At 41.1% G+C, this 19,556-nt stretch overlaps 1 protein-coding gene across 1 annotated transcript in view; it reads left to right on the top strand.

Moving 5' to 3' along the window:
* The first annotated feature begins 259 nt into the window (after positions 1–259).
* OC90 (otoconin 90) overlaps positions 260–19,556 on the top strand; it is a 164,260-nt gene continuing 144,963 nt past the window's right edge. The window contains exons 1-2 of the mRNA XM_082258098.1: positions 260–349; positions 2,052–2,104. Of these exons, the coding sequence (XP_082114224.1) occupies positions 2,059–2,104 (46 nt within the window). The 5' untranslated portion in view covers positions 260–349; positions 2,052–2,058. The remainder of the gene's footprint in view (positions 350–2,051; positions 2,105–19,556) is intronic.

Genomic DNA, 19,556 nt, shown 5'->3' with positions numbered 1-19,556 from the left:
CCTGACCACCTCATTAACCTCTCTGCAGCTTTCACATAGAGCCTCTGTAGCAGGTGGAGAACAATAGCACAATTGTTATTTAATTAGTAGCTAAGTATCCAGTCAGACTGGTGAGCAACGAACGGTATCCACAATAGAGCCCTTTAATATAGAAGGTCTAGATATATTATTAAGAGCATATTGACCTTCAGGTATTTTGTGAAAGGATTACTTTATGAATGTTGAACTGAGTTAAAAGAGATGGTCACATGGGTCCGGTACACATCAAAGTTGATATAAGCCACTACATCCTGTGCTGTTTAAAAGACACTTGCCCTCCAACTTAAAGCTCTTGGGTAAAATTTTAAAGGTAAGACATTTCACCATTTTTATTATAGGCAATAATACATATTATTTTTATGATAGACATGAATACATATTTTATTTACAATTGTTAAAAAATTAGCACATCATAAACAATGATATAATTAGAGGAAAACAATTTGGAAAAAATACTGACATTTTTTTCCCCTTTATTCTATACTCAGTTTGATTTTATTAGTTTTATCCAGTGTAAGCCAACTTAAATTGTCCCCACAATAATGCTTATTTCAGGGCCTTCATTTTTTTTTTTTTAACAAAACATATAGTTTTTTTTTTTTTAATTTAAACATTTACTTTAGCGTACATACAAGTGCACAGATTGTATTTTATCATAATTTTAAAAAAATAGATGCACAATTATTATTATTAATATTATTAATATTATTATGTTTTTTTTATAGGCTTAACATTTTTCCTTCAAATAAATTATTATTATGTTTCATAAAGAACTTTAAATTTATTTTGTAGAAAATAATACAGAAACCATATTTTTCATTTTTTTTTTTTTTTCGAAAACTTTGCCTTAAAACAAAACAAAAAAAAACACTATTTAGCTGTAGTTTTAAAAACATGCATAGTTCCTAAATTCACTACCTGTCTTTTAGAAATGGGTGTTAAAAAAAATATACATAACAAATACAGCTTATATAAAAAAAAAAAAAAAAAAAATATATATATATATATATATATATATATATAAAATAAAAGTCAAATAGTAAAGTCTGTATATTACCCATATTTATTTGCAGAGAAAAAAACAAACAACACACTATTTAGCTGTAGTTTTAAAAACATGCATAGTTCCTAAATTCACTACCTGTCTTTTAGAAATGGGTGTTAAAAAAAATATATATATAACGAATACAGCTTATAAAAAAAATAATATATATATATATAGATATATATATATATAGATATATATATATATACATATATCTATATATATATATATCTATATATATATACATATGTATGTATATATATATATATATATATATATATATATATATATATATATATATATATATATAGATATATAGATATCATAAGTCTGTTTATTACCCATAAACATTTGCAGAGAAAAAAAAAACAACACACTATTTAGCTGTAGTTTTAAAAACATGCATAGTTCCTAAATTCACTACCTGTCTTTTAGAAACGGGTGTTAAAAAAAATATATACATAACAAATACAGCTTATAAAAAAATGATATACATATACATATATATATATATATATATATATATATATATATATATATATATATATATATAGATAGATAGATAGATAGATAGATAGATAGATAGATAGATAGATAGATAGATAGATAGATAGATAGATAGATAGATATCATAAAAGTCAAATAGTAAAGTCTGTATATTACCCATAAACATTTGCAGAGAAAAAAAAACAAACAACACACTATTTAGCTGTAGTTTTAAAAACATGCATAGTTCCTAAATTCACTACCTGTCTTTTAGAAATGGCTGTTAAAAAAATATATAACAAATACAGCTTACAAAAAAACAAACAAAAAAAATTATATATATATAAATACTATACATAAAAGTCAAATAGTAAAATCTGTATACCATAAACATTTGCAGAGAATGTTGCATTTACACAAATTTTTCTAAACAAAATATCTTTGCTAACTAAATGATATATTATCATGTTTTGTTTGTTAGGCAGACAATGGTTATTTTACATCTGATGAGTTTTTTGATGCTTTTGCAGTTTGGTAAGTTAAACTACATACTTTTATGCTATCATAATATATACCTCTACTTGCTCTAAGAAAATAACTAACATCTTTGTATTTGTTTTTGCTGTTACAGCAACAGTAAAGTTGATATTCTATCATTTCAAAATTTTCTGTGATTAAATTTTTTTTTATTAAAATATTACATTTAGAGACATATTGCTGTTGTAGTAAATAAATAGTGTGACTCACGTAATGTTTTACTGTTTTTTACATTTTTTCAAAATGTCTCAATAAGTTGATGAATAGTAAGAATGTCTTCTTGATAAGGATAATAACTATTAGTATCACGTGAAAGCATCTTGTCTGGTCTTTTTAAACTTCGAGGTCATTTTGCAGTTTTTTTTTGTTCTACATTTTACTCTCACCATTGTAAACTTCTATTTGAAAAGCATTTGTTCTCCACTGAAGGATGGGGAAAAAAAAAGGATAGGGCTCATGTACTCATGTGATCTTTTGGAATTGTATCGTGCCTTTTGTAGGTGCTCGGTGGGTCTTTTATGAGTGAGAACAATGGAGAGTTTTTTTGGGTTTTTTTCTAGAAAAAACCTGGCATAAACACATATTGCAGAATTACTAATATAGGTCTGTTATAAAGTAAAATTTGTCATGTGTTAAAATGTTTAGCATCTTGGGAAATTGCTAGCAAACATTCGTTTTTTGAGTATAGATGGTTAATGTATAGGTACATGGAGGCAGCCATATTTGTCCATTACATATGGGGGCTCGACTTCCTGCTTAACATTACTGCACAGTGATTGTACTTTACTCCTTCTCTTTTTTGGTACTTATTTATGGTATCATATCAGACCTGGTTGAAAACAAATCGGGGTTGATTTACTAAAACTGGAGAGTGCGAAATCTGGTGGAGCTGTGCATGGTAACCAATCGGCTTCCAACTTCAGCTTGTTCGATTGCGCTTTGACAATAAAACCTGGAAGCTGATTGGTTTCTTTGCAGAGTTGCACCAGATGTCACACACTTCCCAGTTTTAGTAAATTACCCCACTCTCTAAAGTGGGGTACACACTATAAGAAAATCAGGCGAGCGATCGTCCGAATTTCCTTGTTGTTTCACAGCCAATCGGAACCGATGAACGAAAAGGCTTTTTTTTTTGTTGTTTAATGTTTCTGAGCATGCGCAGTCTTTCTTTTCTAAATTTTTCTTGTACAAAAATCTTACGAAAACGGTACACATTAAACGGAAATCGCTAGTTTTTTTCTGTACGAGAAAAATGTTGGAGTTTGTCCCTTCGAGAATTTTCGTACGAAAATTCAGAATCGGCTGTCAAAAGTTGTGTACACACTATACGAAAATCGTACGAAAATCCTTTGGACGAAAATGTTCGCCCAATTTTCTTATAGTGTGTACTAGCCTTAAGGCAGGGATCTCTAAACTACGGCCCTCCAGCTGTTGCAGAACTACACGTCCCATGAGGCATTGTAAAACTCTGACATTCACAGACATGACTAGGCATGATGGGAATTGTAGTTCCTGAACAACTGGAGGGCCTTAAGGCTACCTGATCTAATCTCAGCAGTCATCAAGCAAGGATACAAATCAGATTCCTTCTTATACATATGACCACTAGAGGCAGTGTTTTAAAAAGTGTACATGAAATATAATTTTCAAAATATGAAATAGAAGTCATGAAAAACATTATTTTGGGTATACATATGTTACAGAAATAACACAAAATGTACACTTACTGAGAATTTACTATAATTTGATGGTAGGAAATGAATAATTATTGGAGTCGTTCGAGTGATCTTTTCACTGGGCTGTCCAAGTTTTGTGTGTGTGAGGATAGAGTGTTATGAATATCTACCTTCAGGAGGTACCGTCCCCAATACAATAAATACTAGAACCCAAAAATGTGTGGGACTTTAAATGTAGCTCCTTGGGTTTAATAGACACAGACGCATAACTTATTTAAAAATATAACAATTTTATTAAAGATATCAGAAATATTAAAAAATAATCTTAAAACCGAATCCACAGTTTAGCCAACCACAGTGATGTTTATCCTGGCCTTGGGATCTGATTAGTTGGCCGACAAGCAAACCCACTTCATCGGGGCCTTGTATTCTATTCAGAAATACTGTAATCAAATACAAGAATATGTATGAAACATTAATCACTGAGTAGCATATTACATAGTGTCTTATATGTACAGTATCTCACAAAAATGATATAACCGGTCACAATGGCAAATGATCACAGAGAAAAGACACCCAAGAGTAATCAATTTTCACTCAAAGGGCTTAGAAAAGAAGGGGTATCTACAGTATCTCACAAAAGTGAGTACACCCCTCACATGTTTGTAAATAAGTTATTATATCTTTTCATGTGACAAGACTGAAGAAATGACACTTTGCTACAATGTAAAGTAGTGAGTGTACAGCTTGTATAACAGTGTAAATTTTCTGTCCCCTCAAAATAACTCAACACACAGCCATTAATGTCTAAACCTCTGGCAACAAAAGTGAGTACACCCCTAAGTGAAAATTTTCAAATTGGGCCCAAAGTGTCAATATTTTGTGTGGTCACCATTATTTTCAAGCACTGCCTTAACCCTCTTGGGCATGGAGTTCATAGAGCTTCACAGGTTGCCACTGGAGTCCTCTTCCACTCCTCCATGATGACATCACAGAGCTGGTGAATGTTAGAGACCTTGCACTCCTCCACCTTCCGTTTGAAGATTCCCCACAGTTGCTCAATAGTGTTTAGGTCTGGAGACATGCTTGGCCAGTCCATCACCTTTACCCTCAGATTCTTTAGCAAGACAGTGGTCGTCTTGGAGGTTTTTGGGGTCGTTATCATGTTGGAATACTGCGCTGCAGCCCAGTCTCCGAAGGGAGGGGATCATGCTCTGCTTCAGTATGTCACAGTACATGTTGGCATTCATGGTTCCCTCAATGAACTGTAGCTCCCCAGTGCTGGCAGCACTCATGTAGCCCCAGACCTTGACACTCCCACCACCATGCTTGACTGTAGGGAAGACACACTTGTCTTTGTACTCCTCATCTGGTTGCTGCCACACATGCTTGACACCATCTGAACCAAATAAGTTTATCTTGGTCTCATCAGACCACAGGACATGGTTCCAGTTATCCATGTCCTTAGTCTGCTTGTCTTTAGCAAACTGTTTGCGGTCTTTCTTCTACATCATTTTTAAAAGAGGCTTCCTTCGAGGATGACAGCCATGCAGACCATTTTGATGCAGTGTCTGGCGTATGGTCTGAGCACTGACAGGCTGACCCCCCACCCCATTTAACCTCTGCAACAATGCTGGCAGCACTCATACCTCTATTTCTCAAAGACAACCTCTGAATATGATGCTGAGCATGTGCACTCTTTTTGGTTGACCATGGAGAGGCCTGTTCTGAGTGGAACCTGTCCTGTTAAACTGCTGTATGGTCTTGGCCACCGTGCTGCAGCTCAGTTTCAGGGTCTTGGCATTCTTCTTATAGCCTAGGCCATCTTTATGTAAAGCAACAATTCTTTTTTTCAGATCCTCAGAGAGTTCTTTGCCATGAGGTGCCATAATGAACTTTCAGTGACCAGTATGAGAGAGTGAGACCGAAATTTAACCAAATTTAACACACCTGCTCCCCATTCACACCTGAGACCTTGTAACACTAACGAGTCACATGACACTGGGGAGGGAAAATGGCTAATTGGGCCCAATTTGGACATTGTCACTTAGGGGTGCTGCCAGTGGTTTAGACATGAATGGCTGTGTGTTGAGTTATTTTGAGGGGACAGCAAATTTACACTGTTATACAAGCTGTACACTCACTACTTTACGTTGTAGCAAAGTGTCATTTCTTCAGTGTTGTAACATGAAAAGATAGAATAAAATATTTACAAAACTGTGAGGGGGTGTACTCACTTTTGTGAGATACTGTAAATCCGGATATATAACTAAAGGCCTTTAACACCAATACCTCCAATTAGGAGGGGTGTACTCACTTTTGTGAGATACTGTGCATTATTGACTAAACACAATATCCAAAAATATCATATCCATCATGAATGTAAAATCACATCCTACTTTTATACATTCATGGTGGATATGATGTTTGCATGTTGTTTTTTCTGAATAGGATCCAAGGCCCTGATGAAGCGATTTGCCCGCAGAACTCGTCGGCAGACTAATTGGATCCCAACATCACCGTGGTTGGCTAAATTGGGGATTTGTTTTTAGGATTGTTTTTTAATATTTGTGCTATCTTTAATAAAATTGTTATATTTTTATGTACGTTATGAGTCTGTGTCTATTATACCCAAGGAGGTACATTTAAAATCCCACACGTTTTTTAGTTCTAGTATTTTTCACTATGCTGGTATATGTCAAATTCCAGTTTTGCTGAGAAAAGTATCCCTCCAGATCCTAGTGTGCTTCTCTTTGGTAGATACTGATAAAAATCATTCAAGTGCTCTCTTGTGAGAACACCTACCGTCATCTGCAGCTTATCTTTTCCCCGATATTGACCTACCATACTTTGTTCTGATACATGCCACAGTGTTGAGGCAGCCATCTTGGTAAAGGCAGGGGTTTATTTCCTCAAGACAGCACTGTCCCCCACCCCCTTCCTGATGACTGGTGCTCTGATGAATGGTGGGGTAATAATCAAGAAGCATCAGGAGGGATCCATTGAATGAATGAAGCAGAAGCAGCGAGATCCTTGCACTGCAGGTCCTTAGGTATATCTTCCTCTTCAGCAAGGAGAACAGTGAACAGCACAGTGAACATCACTAAATCACACTTCACATGTCATGAAACTTGCAGTCAGTGGCATTAGTGCCCTAGATGATCTCACACTGTGAATTGAAATGTAAGAGTCTATAGGCACATAGCTACTTGTATAGGGGGGGGGGGGAGGGGGTTAAAGAGCAATTTACTTAGGCATGATTACCATTGCTAAATATTTTTTATAAGATGACCCTGCCCTCTGCTTTCTGAAAGCTCAGACAAGCTGTATACATTCTGCACATTGAATGGCTGTAAAAAGGAGAATAATGCAGATAAACAGATACAACTTATGTAGGAGGATTTGTTTAATCTCTGTGTATCATCTGAGGCCCATCACTTCACTGGGTATATGTGAGGGTTTACAACCCCTTTAATTAAATATTAACTGGTTGCCGACCACCCGCCGCAGTTATACTGCGGCAGGCAGCCATTCCTGCGCACACTGACGTAGGTATATGTCGGTCGCGCACCTGCAGCTAGGGGGGGGGGGGGGAGAGCGCTGCCCCCGCTTCTCGGTGGGGACTCCAATGCACAGGGCAGATGGCTTCGGTTGCCGTCTGACACCCGCGATCATTCCCCGCTGAGAGAGAAGTACGAGCAGTTGTTGTAAACACAGCTGTCCGTTCTTCTCCCTGGAATGATCACAGGGTGCCTGTGATCCTTCTATATAGGAACACAGGTCTCTGTGAGCATTTAACAAGCCACGCCCCCACAGTTATAAACACGCCCCTAGGCTCACATTTAACCCCTTGATCACTTACTGTGTTAACCCCTTCCCTGCCAGTGTCATTATTACAGTAACAGTGCATATTTTTAGCACTGATTACTGTAGTAATGTCACTGGTCCCCTCAAAAGTGTCAAAAATGTCAGTCAGGGGTCCGATATTACCACCGCAATGTCGCAGTCCTGCAAAAAAATCGCAGATCGCCACCATTACTAGTAAAAAAAAAAAAAAAAAACAATAAAAATGACATAAATCTTTCCCGTAGTTAGTAGACGCAATAACTTTTGCGCAAACCAATCAAAATACGCTTATTGTGATTTATTTTTAACAAAAATATGTAGCAGAAAATAAATTGGCCTAAAATGTTAAAACATTTTGATTTTTTTGGGGGAATGTTATATAGCAGAATGTGAAAAATATTGTAATTTTTTTTTCCAGAATTGTCGCTGTTTCTTTGTTTATAGCGCAAAAAATAAAAATCGCACAGGTGATCAAATACCATTAAAAGAAAGCTCTATTTGTGGGAAAAAAAGGACATCAATTTTATTTGGGTACAGCATTGCACGACCGCGCATTACGGCGGACAGATCGGACCCCTAACTGACATTGACACTTTTAGGGGGACCAGTGACATTACTACAGTAATCAGAGCTAAAAATATGCACTGTTACTGTAATAATGACACTGGCAGGGAAGGGGTTAACCCAGGGGCGATCCAAGGGTTAATTGTGAGCCTAGGGGGTGTTTTCTAACTGTATGGGGAGGGACTTGTGAAATGAAAACAGAGACCTGTTGTCCTAAATAGGAGGATCACAGACACTCTGTGATCATTTCAGAGAGAACAATGGTCTGCTGGGTTTACAACAGCTGCCTGTCCTTCTCTCTCAGCGGGGAGCGATCGCCGGTGCCCGGTGGCAATCGCGGCCACTGGCTCCTTTGATCGGTATCCTCGCTGCCTATTGGGGGCAGGCGCACACCGCCAGCAGTGCATGCTCGCCCCCCAGGAGCGATCCCGCAAACCAACGCACCCCTACGTCGGTTCGCGCAGTTGAGCCAGCTTGCTGCAGTATATCTGTGGCAGGCGGGCAGTCGGCAAGTGGTTAAGTTGACACCACGCAATCATGGGAGATGGCTCCACCCCCTCTCTAGCACACATCATGTGATTGACAGCTTCAGCTGTGAAGCCCCTTTCACACTAGTGCGACTTGTCCCGCGATTTTGGACCGCAAAATCGCATGACAAGTCGTTTTCCATTATTTTCAATGAGCCCCATTCATATCAGTGCGTTTTGAAGTCGCACCAACTTCAAAGTAGTTCCTGCACTACTTTGCCACGATTTGATTGCGTTTTGAGCCATAGCCATTGCTTTCAAAATCGCATCAAAATCGCGCCGCAAAATCGCGTCGCATAAGTGTGAAAGGGGCCTGAATGTTTACCTATGAGAGTGTGTAGAGGGGGTGTGTCCAGTCCCTCCACTCTGGACTCAGGTTACACTCATCTCCGTGCTATGCAATGTGTGACATCAGAGCCCTGCCCCCTGCTTTCTGCAAGCTCAGAAATACCATTTGATGAGTGTACTTTGAACAGCTGTAGAGAAAAGAAGGATGCAGATAAACAGGTATAACGTATGCAGGATGATTTGTTTCATCTGTGTATATCACCTGAGCCTAGTCACTGTAATGGGTATATTTAAAGGTTTACAACCACTTCAAAGGTAAAAAAAAATGCAAACAAGCAGTCTCATTATTGCAGAAAGAACATGCAATGTCTCTTCTGTACTAAAATAAATGTGCCGGCCGGTTAATCATCCTCTGCGAAATGTACAATGAGCTACGCATGCGCAGCTCTATCTACATTTCAGGCACAGTGCCAGTGTGCCAGGATTAATTACACCCATGCATGCGCAAGAGTGACGTCATCCCGCATCGGTCAGTCAAGAGGGGTTAAGACCAACACCCAGCAGAAAATGGGGAGAAGATGTCGGTGCTCGCGAGGGAACTCACAACGACGGACCAATAGAGCACGGGGAAGTATTTTGCTTTATTTTGAAGATTGGGTTATTTGTCATAGTGAGGGTAGGGCTTTAGGGCTATGTTACCACTTCAATACCGGGAACTTTTACCCCCTTCCTGCCCGGGGCCAATTTTCAGTGCTATCACACTTTGAATGACAATTACTCAGTCATGCAACACTGTACCCATTTTTTTTTTCCACACAAATAGAGCTTTCTTTTGGTGGTATTTAATCACCGCTGGGTTTTTTTTATTTTCCCCTAAATAAATGAAAAAAGATGGAACATTTTGAAAGAAACCACATTTTTCTTCCTTTCTGTTATAAAAGTTTGAAAATTAAAATTATTTCTTCAAAAAATTAGGTTCAAAATGTATTCTGCTACATTTCTTTGGTGAAAGTAACCCAAATCAGTGTTTATTTTGTAGTCTGTAGGAAAGTTATAGAGTCCACGAACTATGGTATATTTATCTGAAAATTGACCAATCCTGATGTACTGACAGCTTATTTCTTGAAGCCCAAAAATGCCAGAACAGCACAAATATCACCAAATGACCCGTTTTTGGAAAGTAGACAGTCTGAGGTATCTAATATCTAGTGAAGCTGTAATTTTTTTATCACAACTATTTGAGAAATGAAGAAATATAAAAAAAAAACATTTTTTCAAAATGTTTTTTTTTTTTTTACATACCGTCACCAGTGCAGTACAGCGTTATCATATAACTGGCGTGGTGGTGATCAGGGACACTGACTGGTGAAAGTATGTAAAAAAAAATGCCATCACTTTTTTCAATTTGTTTTAATGTTTATTACATTTTTTTTTACGATTTTTTTTCTAACACACTGTGACCAGAGCAATACAAGTTTTTTTTTTTTTTTTTTTACAATTTGAATTTCATTGGTGCAAGCAACCATTTTTACTAAATGCAACTGGTTCATTTTTTCCCCAAAAATTGCATTTGCAAAACTTCTGCGCAAATACTGTGCAACATAAACAATTGTGACAATCGCCATTTTATTCCCTAGGGCCTCTGCTAAAAAAAAAATGTATAACGTTTGGAGGTTACAAGTAATTTTTTAGCAAAAAATACTGATTTAAACTTGTAAACAAAAAGTCACAGAAAAAGCCTGGTCTTAAAGTGGCTAATACACCAGTGTTTACTCCTACAGCACAAGGGAGCACAAATTAATAAGTATACCATGCTGAGGGTTAGGGCTGTCAGGAGGCACTGTCAGTCTGCCCCGTCAGTATCACTTTAAGGGGTAGTAAGTAGGGTGAAAGAACCCTCAGCCCAGCTCCGACGCGTTTCAACCTGCCTGCAGAAACTGTCTGGGGGCATGGCCTGGATGGAGCTTGGCTGAGCCTGCTTTTACCATAGGAAACCATGTTAAATGGACTGTAGTGCATTTCTGCAAAATGCACTAAAAAATGTATAGGTGTAAACATAGTGTTAAACAGGCTGTAATTTAATATCAGTCTTACAGTGGGAGTGGCTACATCACTTGCTATAATGGATATCTATACTTTCGCTATTTTATCTTATTTTTACATGGGCAAAAATGTAATCTACCCAATTGTAAACTCTGATTTACTTTATTTTAGTAGCATTGTATTCTACTTATGTGTACATTCAAAAAAACAATCTGCATCCATTGATTCACACCATACTGTCCTCTTCTATTAAAAAAACATATTTATTCAAATTAAAGTTGAAATTTAGGTACAGCAATATGTACTTATGGCACTTTTCCACTGCAAGTACCGGCTCGCTCTACTCGGCCCTGCTTGGCTCTGTTTGGTTTTCCACTGCATGGTACCGCATGGTACGGTGTTGGAACGGTTCGGTACGGTTTGGTATGGTTTGCTTTTCCACTAAAGTAGTAAGTGGGTGGGATAACAATGATTCTCTGACCAATCAGTTGCTAGTAGTGACAAACGGTCAAGGCTGCATGCAAAGGATTGTGGGATATGGTATCGGTACGGCCCTCTTGGAACCACAACCGAGGTGGTACTGTTTAAGCGAGCCGTACCGTTTGGTACCATGCAGTGGAAAAGCGTAAAAGCGAACCGAACCGTTCTGTTCCATGCAGTGGAAAAGTGCCATTAGTTTCATTGTCCAGCTTGGACCAATGTAAGTCTGTGCTGTATGTGCCATACCCGTGGGGTCCTTGTAAAAGCTGGAAAAAAGCATTAGGCACCGCTACTCCAGTGATGATCACTAGCCTCCGGGTCCTGTGCTGCCCTGCTGCTTACTGAACATAGGAAGCTGCTTGCTTGCTCAGCATGGGCATCATTCAGAGAACGCTTTGCATTTTCTCAAAGAATACAAAGTGTTCTCTGAATGAACGCGTGGAGATTGTGATGTCACCATCCCAGCTCTCCACCTTGTCCAATCAGAGAATGCTTTGCATTCACTGAGAAAATGCAAAGTGATCTCTGATTAGTGTCCGTGTCAAGCGAAAGACCTTCTGTGTTCACAGTGCAGCAGGGCAGTGTAAGATTCTGGTACCTCTGGTACCCTTAATAATTTATTTCCTTCCAAATATGCGTCCCACCTTTCTTACTAGGTGGTACGCATACACCTTTAAGACAGATGATGTCATCGCTGAGCGCTGAAGAGCGGCTATTTCAACCGCCGGCGTTCTCACTCACATCGTTCGTTCAACCTGCCTTGTGTATCCACATGCTTTCAAGCCTGTCTTGCTGTCGGAAACCTCCAGCTGGTTGCTTCTACCTGGAGCAGACCGGAACCTCGCTACTGATCCCTGTATCTCGCTACCGGATCTTCCCCTCTCTACTGGACCCCTCTACTACTAACATTTACTAGTGATAAGTACCCCACAGGGGAATCCTCCATAACCTACTTACACTATCTATCATCTGCACTGTTGCATAGATTGCTAGCTCTTGAGCCTACTACCATCTACTATCTGCACTGTTACATAGATTGCTAGCTCTTGAGTCTACTACCATCTATCATCTGCACTGTTACATAGATTGCTAGTTCTTGAGTCTACTACCATCTATCCTTTCACTGGGTTAGTCTATCCTGTAATTGTCATCTGCTGTCCTTACCACCTGTCACCATACTCGATTACTAACCTATCTGCACTCTACCTAATACCATCTAGTACTCTCCTGAACAAACCTATCAAGTACTTACCATCTCTATCACTGTTCACACCTGTCCCTTCAGCACAACACCTTCATACTGTCATATACATTCCACCACTCCAGGATCATCTTATTGAGTGTGTATATATCTGTATGTTGAAGCTGACAGGCCCACAGTGATGAGTCTGGAGAGTTGGATCTGGTTATTCAACACATCTCTACATGACTACTGAGTGGAGATTTTGCAGCTGCATATCCAGCCTACTACAAAAACGCAGGAGTGTTACAGGCAGTCACTTAACACAGGACTCGGACGATGGTGGAGATAACTGGAGTAGAGTTGCCTACGGCAGTGATCTCCAGCTTCCAGGGAGATCCCATAGGTATGGAACATACATACTTACATTGGTCCAAGCTGGACCCATGTAACTACTGTGACAGTGCAAGGCCCTGTGACTGTGAAAATGTATGAGAAAATGATACAGGATTCACATTAAGGCTTAACGTGAGGTTCCAGACTGTATTTTCTAAACAGCTGTGTTTTTGGCTTCTTCTGAATTCTGTAAACCTAGATTGGGCCTGCAGCCTGAAGGTTCCAAAGTGTCTTGGGTGGGACGGAACTTTAAATCTTGTGTCCGGAGGTGTGCAGGCTCGGTATATACACAAGGCTGGGGATAGCTCAGGGCTCCAAGTTTGGAGACAGCTTCTAGTTTGGCGACAGCTCCCTTATTGGAGACAGGAGGTCTCATTCAGGGGTTGGAGGTGCCCCAGCCAGGGATCAAGTGAAAAAAGCAAGCAAGAAAGGGCGTCACCATCTAAGAGCAGCTGTAGTTTTCGGAGGTCCACAAGGAAGCGGCTAGTGTGTGCAGAGCTGCTCTGGGAAGCTGCTGGTTGGATGGGGAGAACTGCTGCTCAGCTGGAACGCAACCTCTTCCAGATAGATTTGACTTCCAGATTAGTTTAGCTGGCTCGGCTGGAGTCAGCTCCACTCGAAGGTCTTCGGAGATGACCTCAGGCTGTCAGCGGGGGCGGGCCTATGCATTTCAGGGCTCCGCCTCTTTGTCAAGCTGTTCAGTATATGCTTGCTGATTTATGTATCAGTGTAACATTTCCAGGTACAGTATTTATTACCTCTTACAGGGATCACTCCACTCACCCCGTTATCTGTCTTTCTCTCAAGAACAGAGCCTTCTTTGTTCAGGAATTGTCTAGGGTCACCATACAGTATACTTCCTAGGCTAAGACAAAGGTTTAGATCAGTGCTCCCCAACCTTTTTATCGCCGCGGACCGGTCAACATTTGATAATTTTTCTGTGGCCCGCTGAGGGGGGGGGGGACATCAATGCACAGTGACCACAGCGTGCCCCCAATCAATGCACAGTGACCACAGCGTGCCCCCAATCAATGCACAGTGCCACAGCATGCCCCCAATCAATGCAGGGTGCCACAGCAATGCCCCCAATCAATGCAGAGTGCCACAGCATTGCCCCCAATCAATGCAGAGTGCCACAGCAATGCCCCCAATCGATGCAGAGTGCCAGAGCAATGCCCCGAATCGATGCAGAGTGCCACAGCAATGCCCCGAATCAATGCAGAGATGCCAGCGTTCCCCTTTCAATGCAGATGCCAGTGTTCCCCCCGCGAGACCCGTGCACTTACCTCACGACAGCTTCTCTTCAGTCCCCGCGTCTCCTCGAGTCCTCCCGCCTCCTCCTCGGCCAATGGCATGGGGTTTTCCTTTCGGCCAATCAGGAAGCGGGAGGACGCGCTCCATGATTGGCCAGGAGGAGGATCCGTGTGACAATAGCGAATTTTCATTCGCTATTGTCACTCAATGGGTGGTTCGGGGCGCACTGCTCTGCTCCCCGGCCGCCACAGTAAAATAATGTAAAGTTCCTCGGGCGGCCCGGTACCGTTTCATCCACGGACCGGTACCGGTCTGCGGCCCGGGGGTTGGGGAACACTGGTTTAGATGTCTGACACAGATCAGCCCCTGCTGTAGTCACCTTGTAACTTGCTACAAAGTTGCAGTGTTGCTGATTTATTGATCACTGGGGGAGAGGAGACTGGGAATTAATAAACCTGCCTGCAGCAGACTGATGAAGTCATCTCAGTTTACGCAGTCACTTGACTGGAGCTTATGGACTCCTTTTTAATGGTAAATATACTGTTGCTGTGTTGTGAATTTACAACAAAGTTACTAGAAGGTACACTTTAAAAGGGAAAATTATGTATATACTACAATAGATAGATAAAGATAAGATAGATAGCAGTAGTAGTAGTAGTAGATGCCTTGGTGCTCCATATGAAAGGGGCAACACAGAAGCAGATGTAGTAGTAGCAGTAGACTCTGACCCATCCTTTCAGCCCCAAATCCAATCATTGTCAAAATCTTGTAGACTTCACCTCTGTAACATCTTTAAAATGTACCCCTTTCTAACAAATGAAACCACCAAGCTACTCATTCCCTCCCTTGTTATTAAAGATGGCCTTGCAGTTCGCCCAACTTTGCTCGTTCGCTGTTCGCCAAACATGCGAACATATGGCGATATTCGCGACCGCCATATTATTTTACATTCTGAAGAACTTTGACCCATGACACATCCATTTGGTGGTACAGGACAGCCAATTGAGACATTTTGAGACCTGAGCTGGCGGCCATTTTACATTCTGTCTTTTATCAGTGTAGGGAGAGGTTTGCTGTGTGGCGCAGGGACAGACTGTTAGTGACAGAAATCGCTCGGTAATAGGTCCACAAAAGTCCTTTTAAGGACTGGTATAGGTGTACTATTGTTTGGTGTGCAGTATATAGGGGTGTAATACACTTATAACATACTTTCTAATATAGAAAGCATATTGTTGTGGATTTGTATTGTGCAGCATTGTGACTGGTGAGCGGTTCTGCAACGATACTACAACTACAAAAAGTGACAAACGCAATTTAAAAAAAGTATTATAACTGGTGTGATAGACCAGTGGCCCCTCAAAAATGACAGATTGAAGTGGGGGTGTTATATAACAATATACTTTCATAATAGTGTATTTGGGTACTGCAGAAATTTTGCCTCTTTTGCTGTGTTAGCTCTGCTACACACAGTGACAAAAGTTACTGGAAATTTTTTTTTTAACTGGTGAGATAAACCAGTGGCCCCCTAAAATGACAGATTGAAGCGGGGTGTTATATACCTTCTTCCACATATACTGTGCTTCATCTTACACTGACACTTACTTCTGTATCCTGTGAATGCCTAATGTACCTCCAGCCACAGAATACAACGTTCTTTGCTGTCAAGTAAACGCCTGTCGGCTAATTTTTGGGGCCTGTACTGGCCGACACTTCTGTATCGTGTGAATGCCTAATTTTTCAGACTGGAATTGAAAATCAATGGGTCTGTAAACGTTCCGCTAAATTGTGGAATGGATGCGGACCCATTTTACAGATGTATGAATGGACCCTATATGTATTAGACATGTATTTACCGGCTGCTGTCAGTTCTGGCTGATTTAGGCCGAACTATTACACTAAAACCGAGCAATATTACAAAAAACAAAATACATGTTATAACAGTATAAACGATTTATATAACTTATAAAAAAACATTTGAGCGAGTTCGCTCGATCGCGTTCGTGAACAGTCCCATCAGATGTTCGTCCATCACTACTTGTTATCTCTCACCTTGGAACTCCCTTCCCAAAGGCCTTCCTCTCTATAGGCTATCCCAGTGTTTCTCAACTACGGTCCTCAAGGCACACTAACAGGCCAGGTATGCAAGAAAACTGAAATACATCACAGGTGATATCATTTGCTGCTCAGTGATTGCAGTACTCTAGTCTGCATCTCCCCAAAGTAATACTTAAAATCTGGCCTGTTAGTGTGCCCTGAGGACCGAAGTTGAGAAACACTGGGCTATCCCCTCTTCAGTCTATCATGAATGCTGCTGCCAAACTCATCTACCTTACCAACTGCTCAGTGTCTGCCATCCCTCTCCGCCAATCCCTACACTGGCTACCCATCGCCCAGAGAATTCAATTCATTATACTAACAACAACATACAAAGCCATTCACAACTCTGCCCCAAACTACATCACCAATCTGGTCTCCAAATATCACCCAAACCGTCCTCTCCACTCCTCTCAAGACCTCCTACTCTAAGCCCCCGTTCACACTAGGGCGACCTGTGAGGCGACCTGGTCGCCTCACAGGTCGCCGAAGGTCGCCTTCCATAGGGAAGCTGCGGACCCATTCTAATAGGAGCGACACAAGTCGCTCCGACTTAGAAAAAGGGTCCGGAGCTTCTTTGGGGCGACCCGGAGGCGACCGCCATAGACTTCAATGTTATGAAGTCCGTGGCGGCCGCTCCGAGGTCGCGGCGCGCTGCTCGCACCGCAACCTCGGAGGTCGCCACCCGAAGTCGGATCGCCCCTATGTGAACGGGGGCTCAAGCTCCCTTGTCTCCTCCTCCCATGCTCGTCTCCAGGACTTTTCCGGAGGCTCTCCCACCCTCTGAAATTCTCTACTTCAATCTGTCTGGCTATCTTCTACACTGGCTGCCTCCAGGCGATCCCTGAAAACTCATCTCTTCAGGGAAAGCCCCCCAATTTATCTTTTACCACTTCCATCAGATCATTGTCCACAGTTACAACATTTTGTACCATCTGCACCACCCTATTAAATTTTAAGCTCTTCTGAGCAGGGCTCTCTTAACCCTCTTGTATTTTATTGTACTGTAACTGTACTGTTTCCCTTTTATATTTTAAAGTGCTGTGCAGGGGCATAACTACAGGGGTTGCAATTGCAATCGGGCCCCATGCTCCAGGGGGCCTGTGCAGCTCCCCTGTACACCTGGATAGGAGGGGCGGGGGGGAGGCAGCATGTAGAGAAATCACTGTCCTCCTTTTTCCTCCTGTAGCTGCAGGAGGAAAATGGAGGAGATTGGTTCCTCTGTATGCTGCCCCCGCCACTCCTCCTATCCAGTTCACTTGTGTTCTGCTGTCCCTGGGCCCCTGTGTGCTCCCCCGGTCCCCCCCCCCCCCTACTGTGCTCCCTCCCCTCTCCTGCCGGCTGCTGCAGGGGATGTATCACAATAGAGAACCAAGAAGGGGTCGGTAAATATGTAATTTACCAGCTCCTTCATATTCTGAATGGACAGAGTCATAGTCAGTGATATTGTAAAAAAAATAAAATAAAATGATAAAAAAATAAAACAATAAAAATACCAAAAAATAAAAACTACTGACACCAGTGGGTGAACTTCCAGGATTGCAAAGGTCACACTATCGTCCGGGCCCTGGCATTCCACCACCGTTGGGAGTCCCCAAGATGGCAGGAAGGGGGCCTACTGCATAACTTGTGAAAGGGTCCCACTGCGGGACCGTAATAAAGGGCATCGCAACGAGAGTAAAGGGCCCCAGGATCAGTGGGAAGAGCCATAGGCTTAAAGGGAAGGGCCCCCGGCCAAGGGTCCAGGGGGCCCTTCATGGTTTTTGCACCGTGGCCCTGAAGGTTCTAGTTATGCCTCTGGTGCTGTGTAACCTGTTGGCGCTATATAAATCCTGTATAATAATAGGAATAATAATATTAGTAGACACTCACATGATTTAAATAGGAAAACAAGGAAAGTTTAGTCACTTTCAAAAAAGTGATAAACTGTTTTCATTGTTCTCCTGGGGAAGTCCTTTGAGTACCTGAGTGTTTGATCTGTTGGTTCAGAAGAGAGCCTCATTGTACCAGGTACATAGAGAGAAGTTAGATAGATATATTCCACTCGCCCCAACGGATATAGTGTTTAAAAATAAATAAATATAAATATAAAATTAAATATTTGGTGTGAACAGCGATGAAAAGCAGCTGCTGTGGATAAACTGAGATGTATGGTAAAAGTAGGTGTGCATAATGTACACTTATTTGCATACGGAATTTCACCACGAGGAGTCCAGTCTTCTTTCTTATTACTGCCTAGCAAAGGAGTCATCTGTTTAGGAAAACAGGAAGCAGCAGGATCGCTCCCTTGGGGTTGGGGACGTCTCATCTTGGTCACGGTAACCACACAAGCCCTTTTGATGTTATTGCTATACAGCAAGTAAGATCAACTACATCTGGTGAGTAGGCAATTCACCTAACTCACTGGCACTTTTGGGGTCTCTCCATCATCATTTATCTACCCACTAGGAAGATTTGGTGGATGGCCAATCTATTTTCCCAATTTTTGGACTCACGGAGAACTTTATATGTTTAAGAACTTTAATTGATTGTTACAAACTATACAAAGCATTTTCCACTAATATACTGTATATATATATATATATCTATATATATTTGTATTTATATATGCACTTTATTTCACTTGTATGAACTTTTTTGGATTTCTTTATACTTATTCATTTCACATATCAAAAGTATATTGATTATACGTTTTTATGAATCACTATGTAATAATTTAGTATGTATTTATGCTACTATATTTATTTTTAGCAAGCGCTATGGGAAGTGTACAATAGGCACACATACTTTTACCACACATAGAGAAAAGTCACAGGGGAGATTTATTAAACTGGTGCACTCAGAATCTGGTACCCAGGGCCGTACCCAGGGAGTGCCACCAGTCTTCCTGTAGGGGGCCCGGGTACACAGGGGGTCCAGACAGCAGGGGGACAGATGAAGCAGAGAACGAATGATGATGGAACTGTGCAGCTTTCTACAGCAACTGAAAGCCGGTTTCTCCCCCTCTCCCTCCCGCCGGCTTTCAGCTGCTGGAAGAGAGACACACATGTTCGGATTAAGGGGGGTGCTGGGGTGGGCTGTTCCTACCTAGATTTCAGTTC

This window comes from Pelophylax lessonae (assembly GCF_965119305.1).
Source record: "Pelophylax lessonae genome assembly, chromosome: 5".
Classification (NCBI taxonomy): Eukaryota; Metazoa; Chordata; class Amphibia; order Anura; family Ranidae; genus Pelophylax; species Pelophylax lessonae.
The sequence above is the reverse complement of the archived record's forward strand: the minus strand, read 5'-3'. Positions and strand labels throughout refer to the sequence as shown.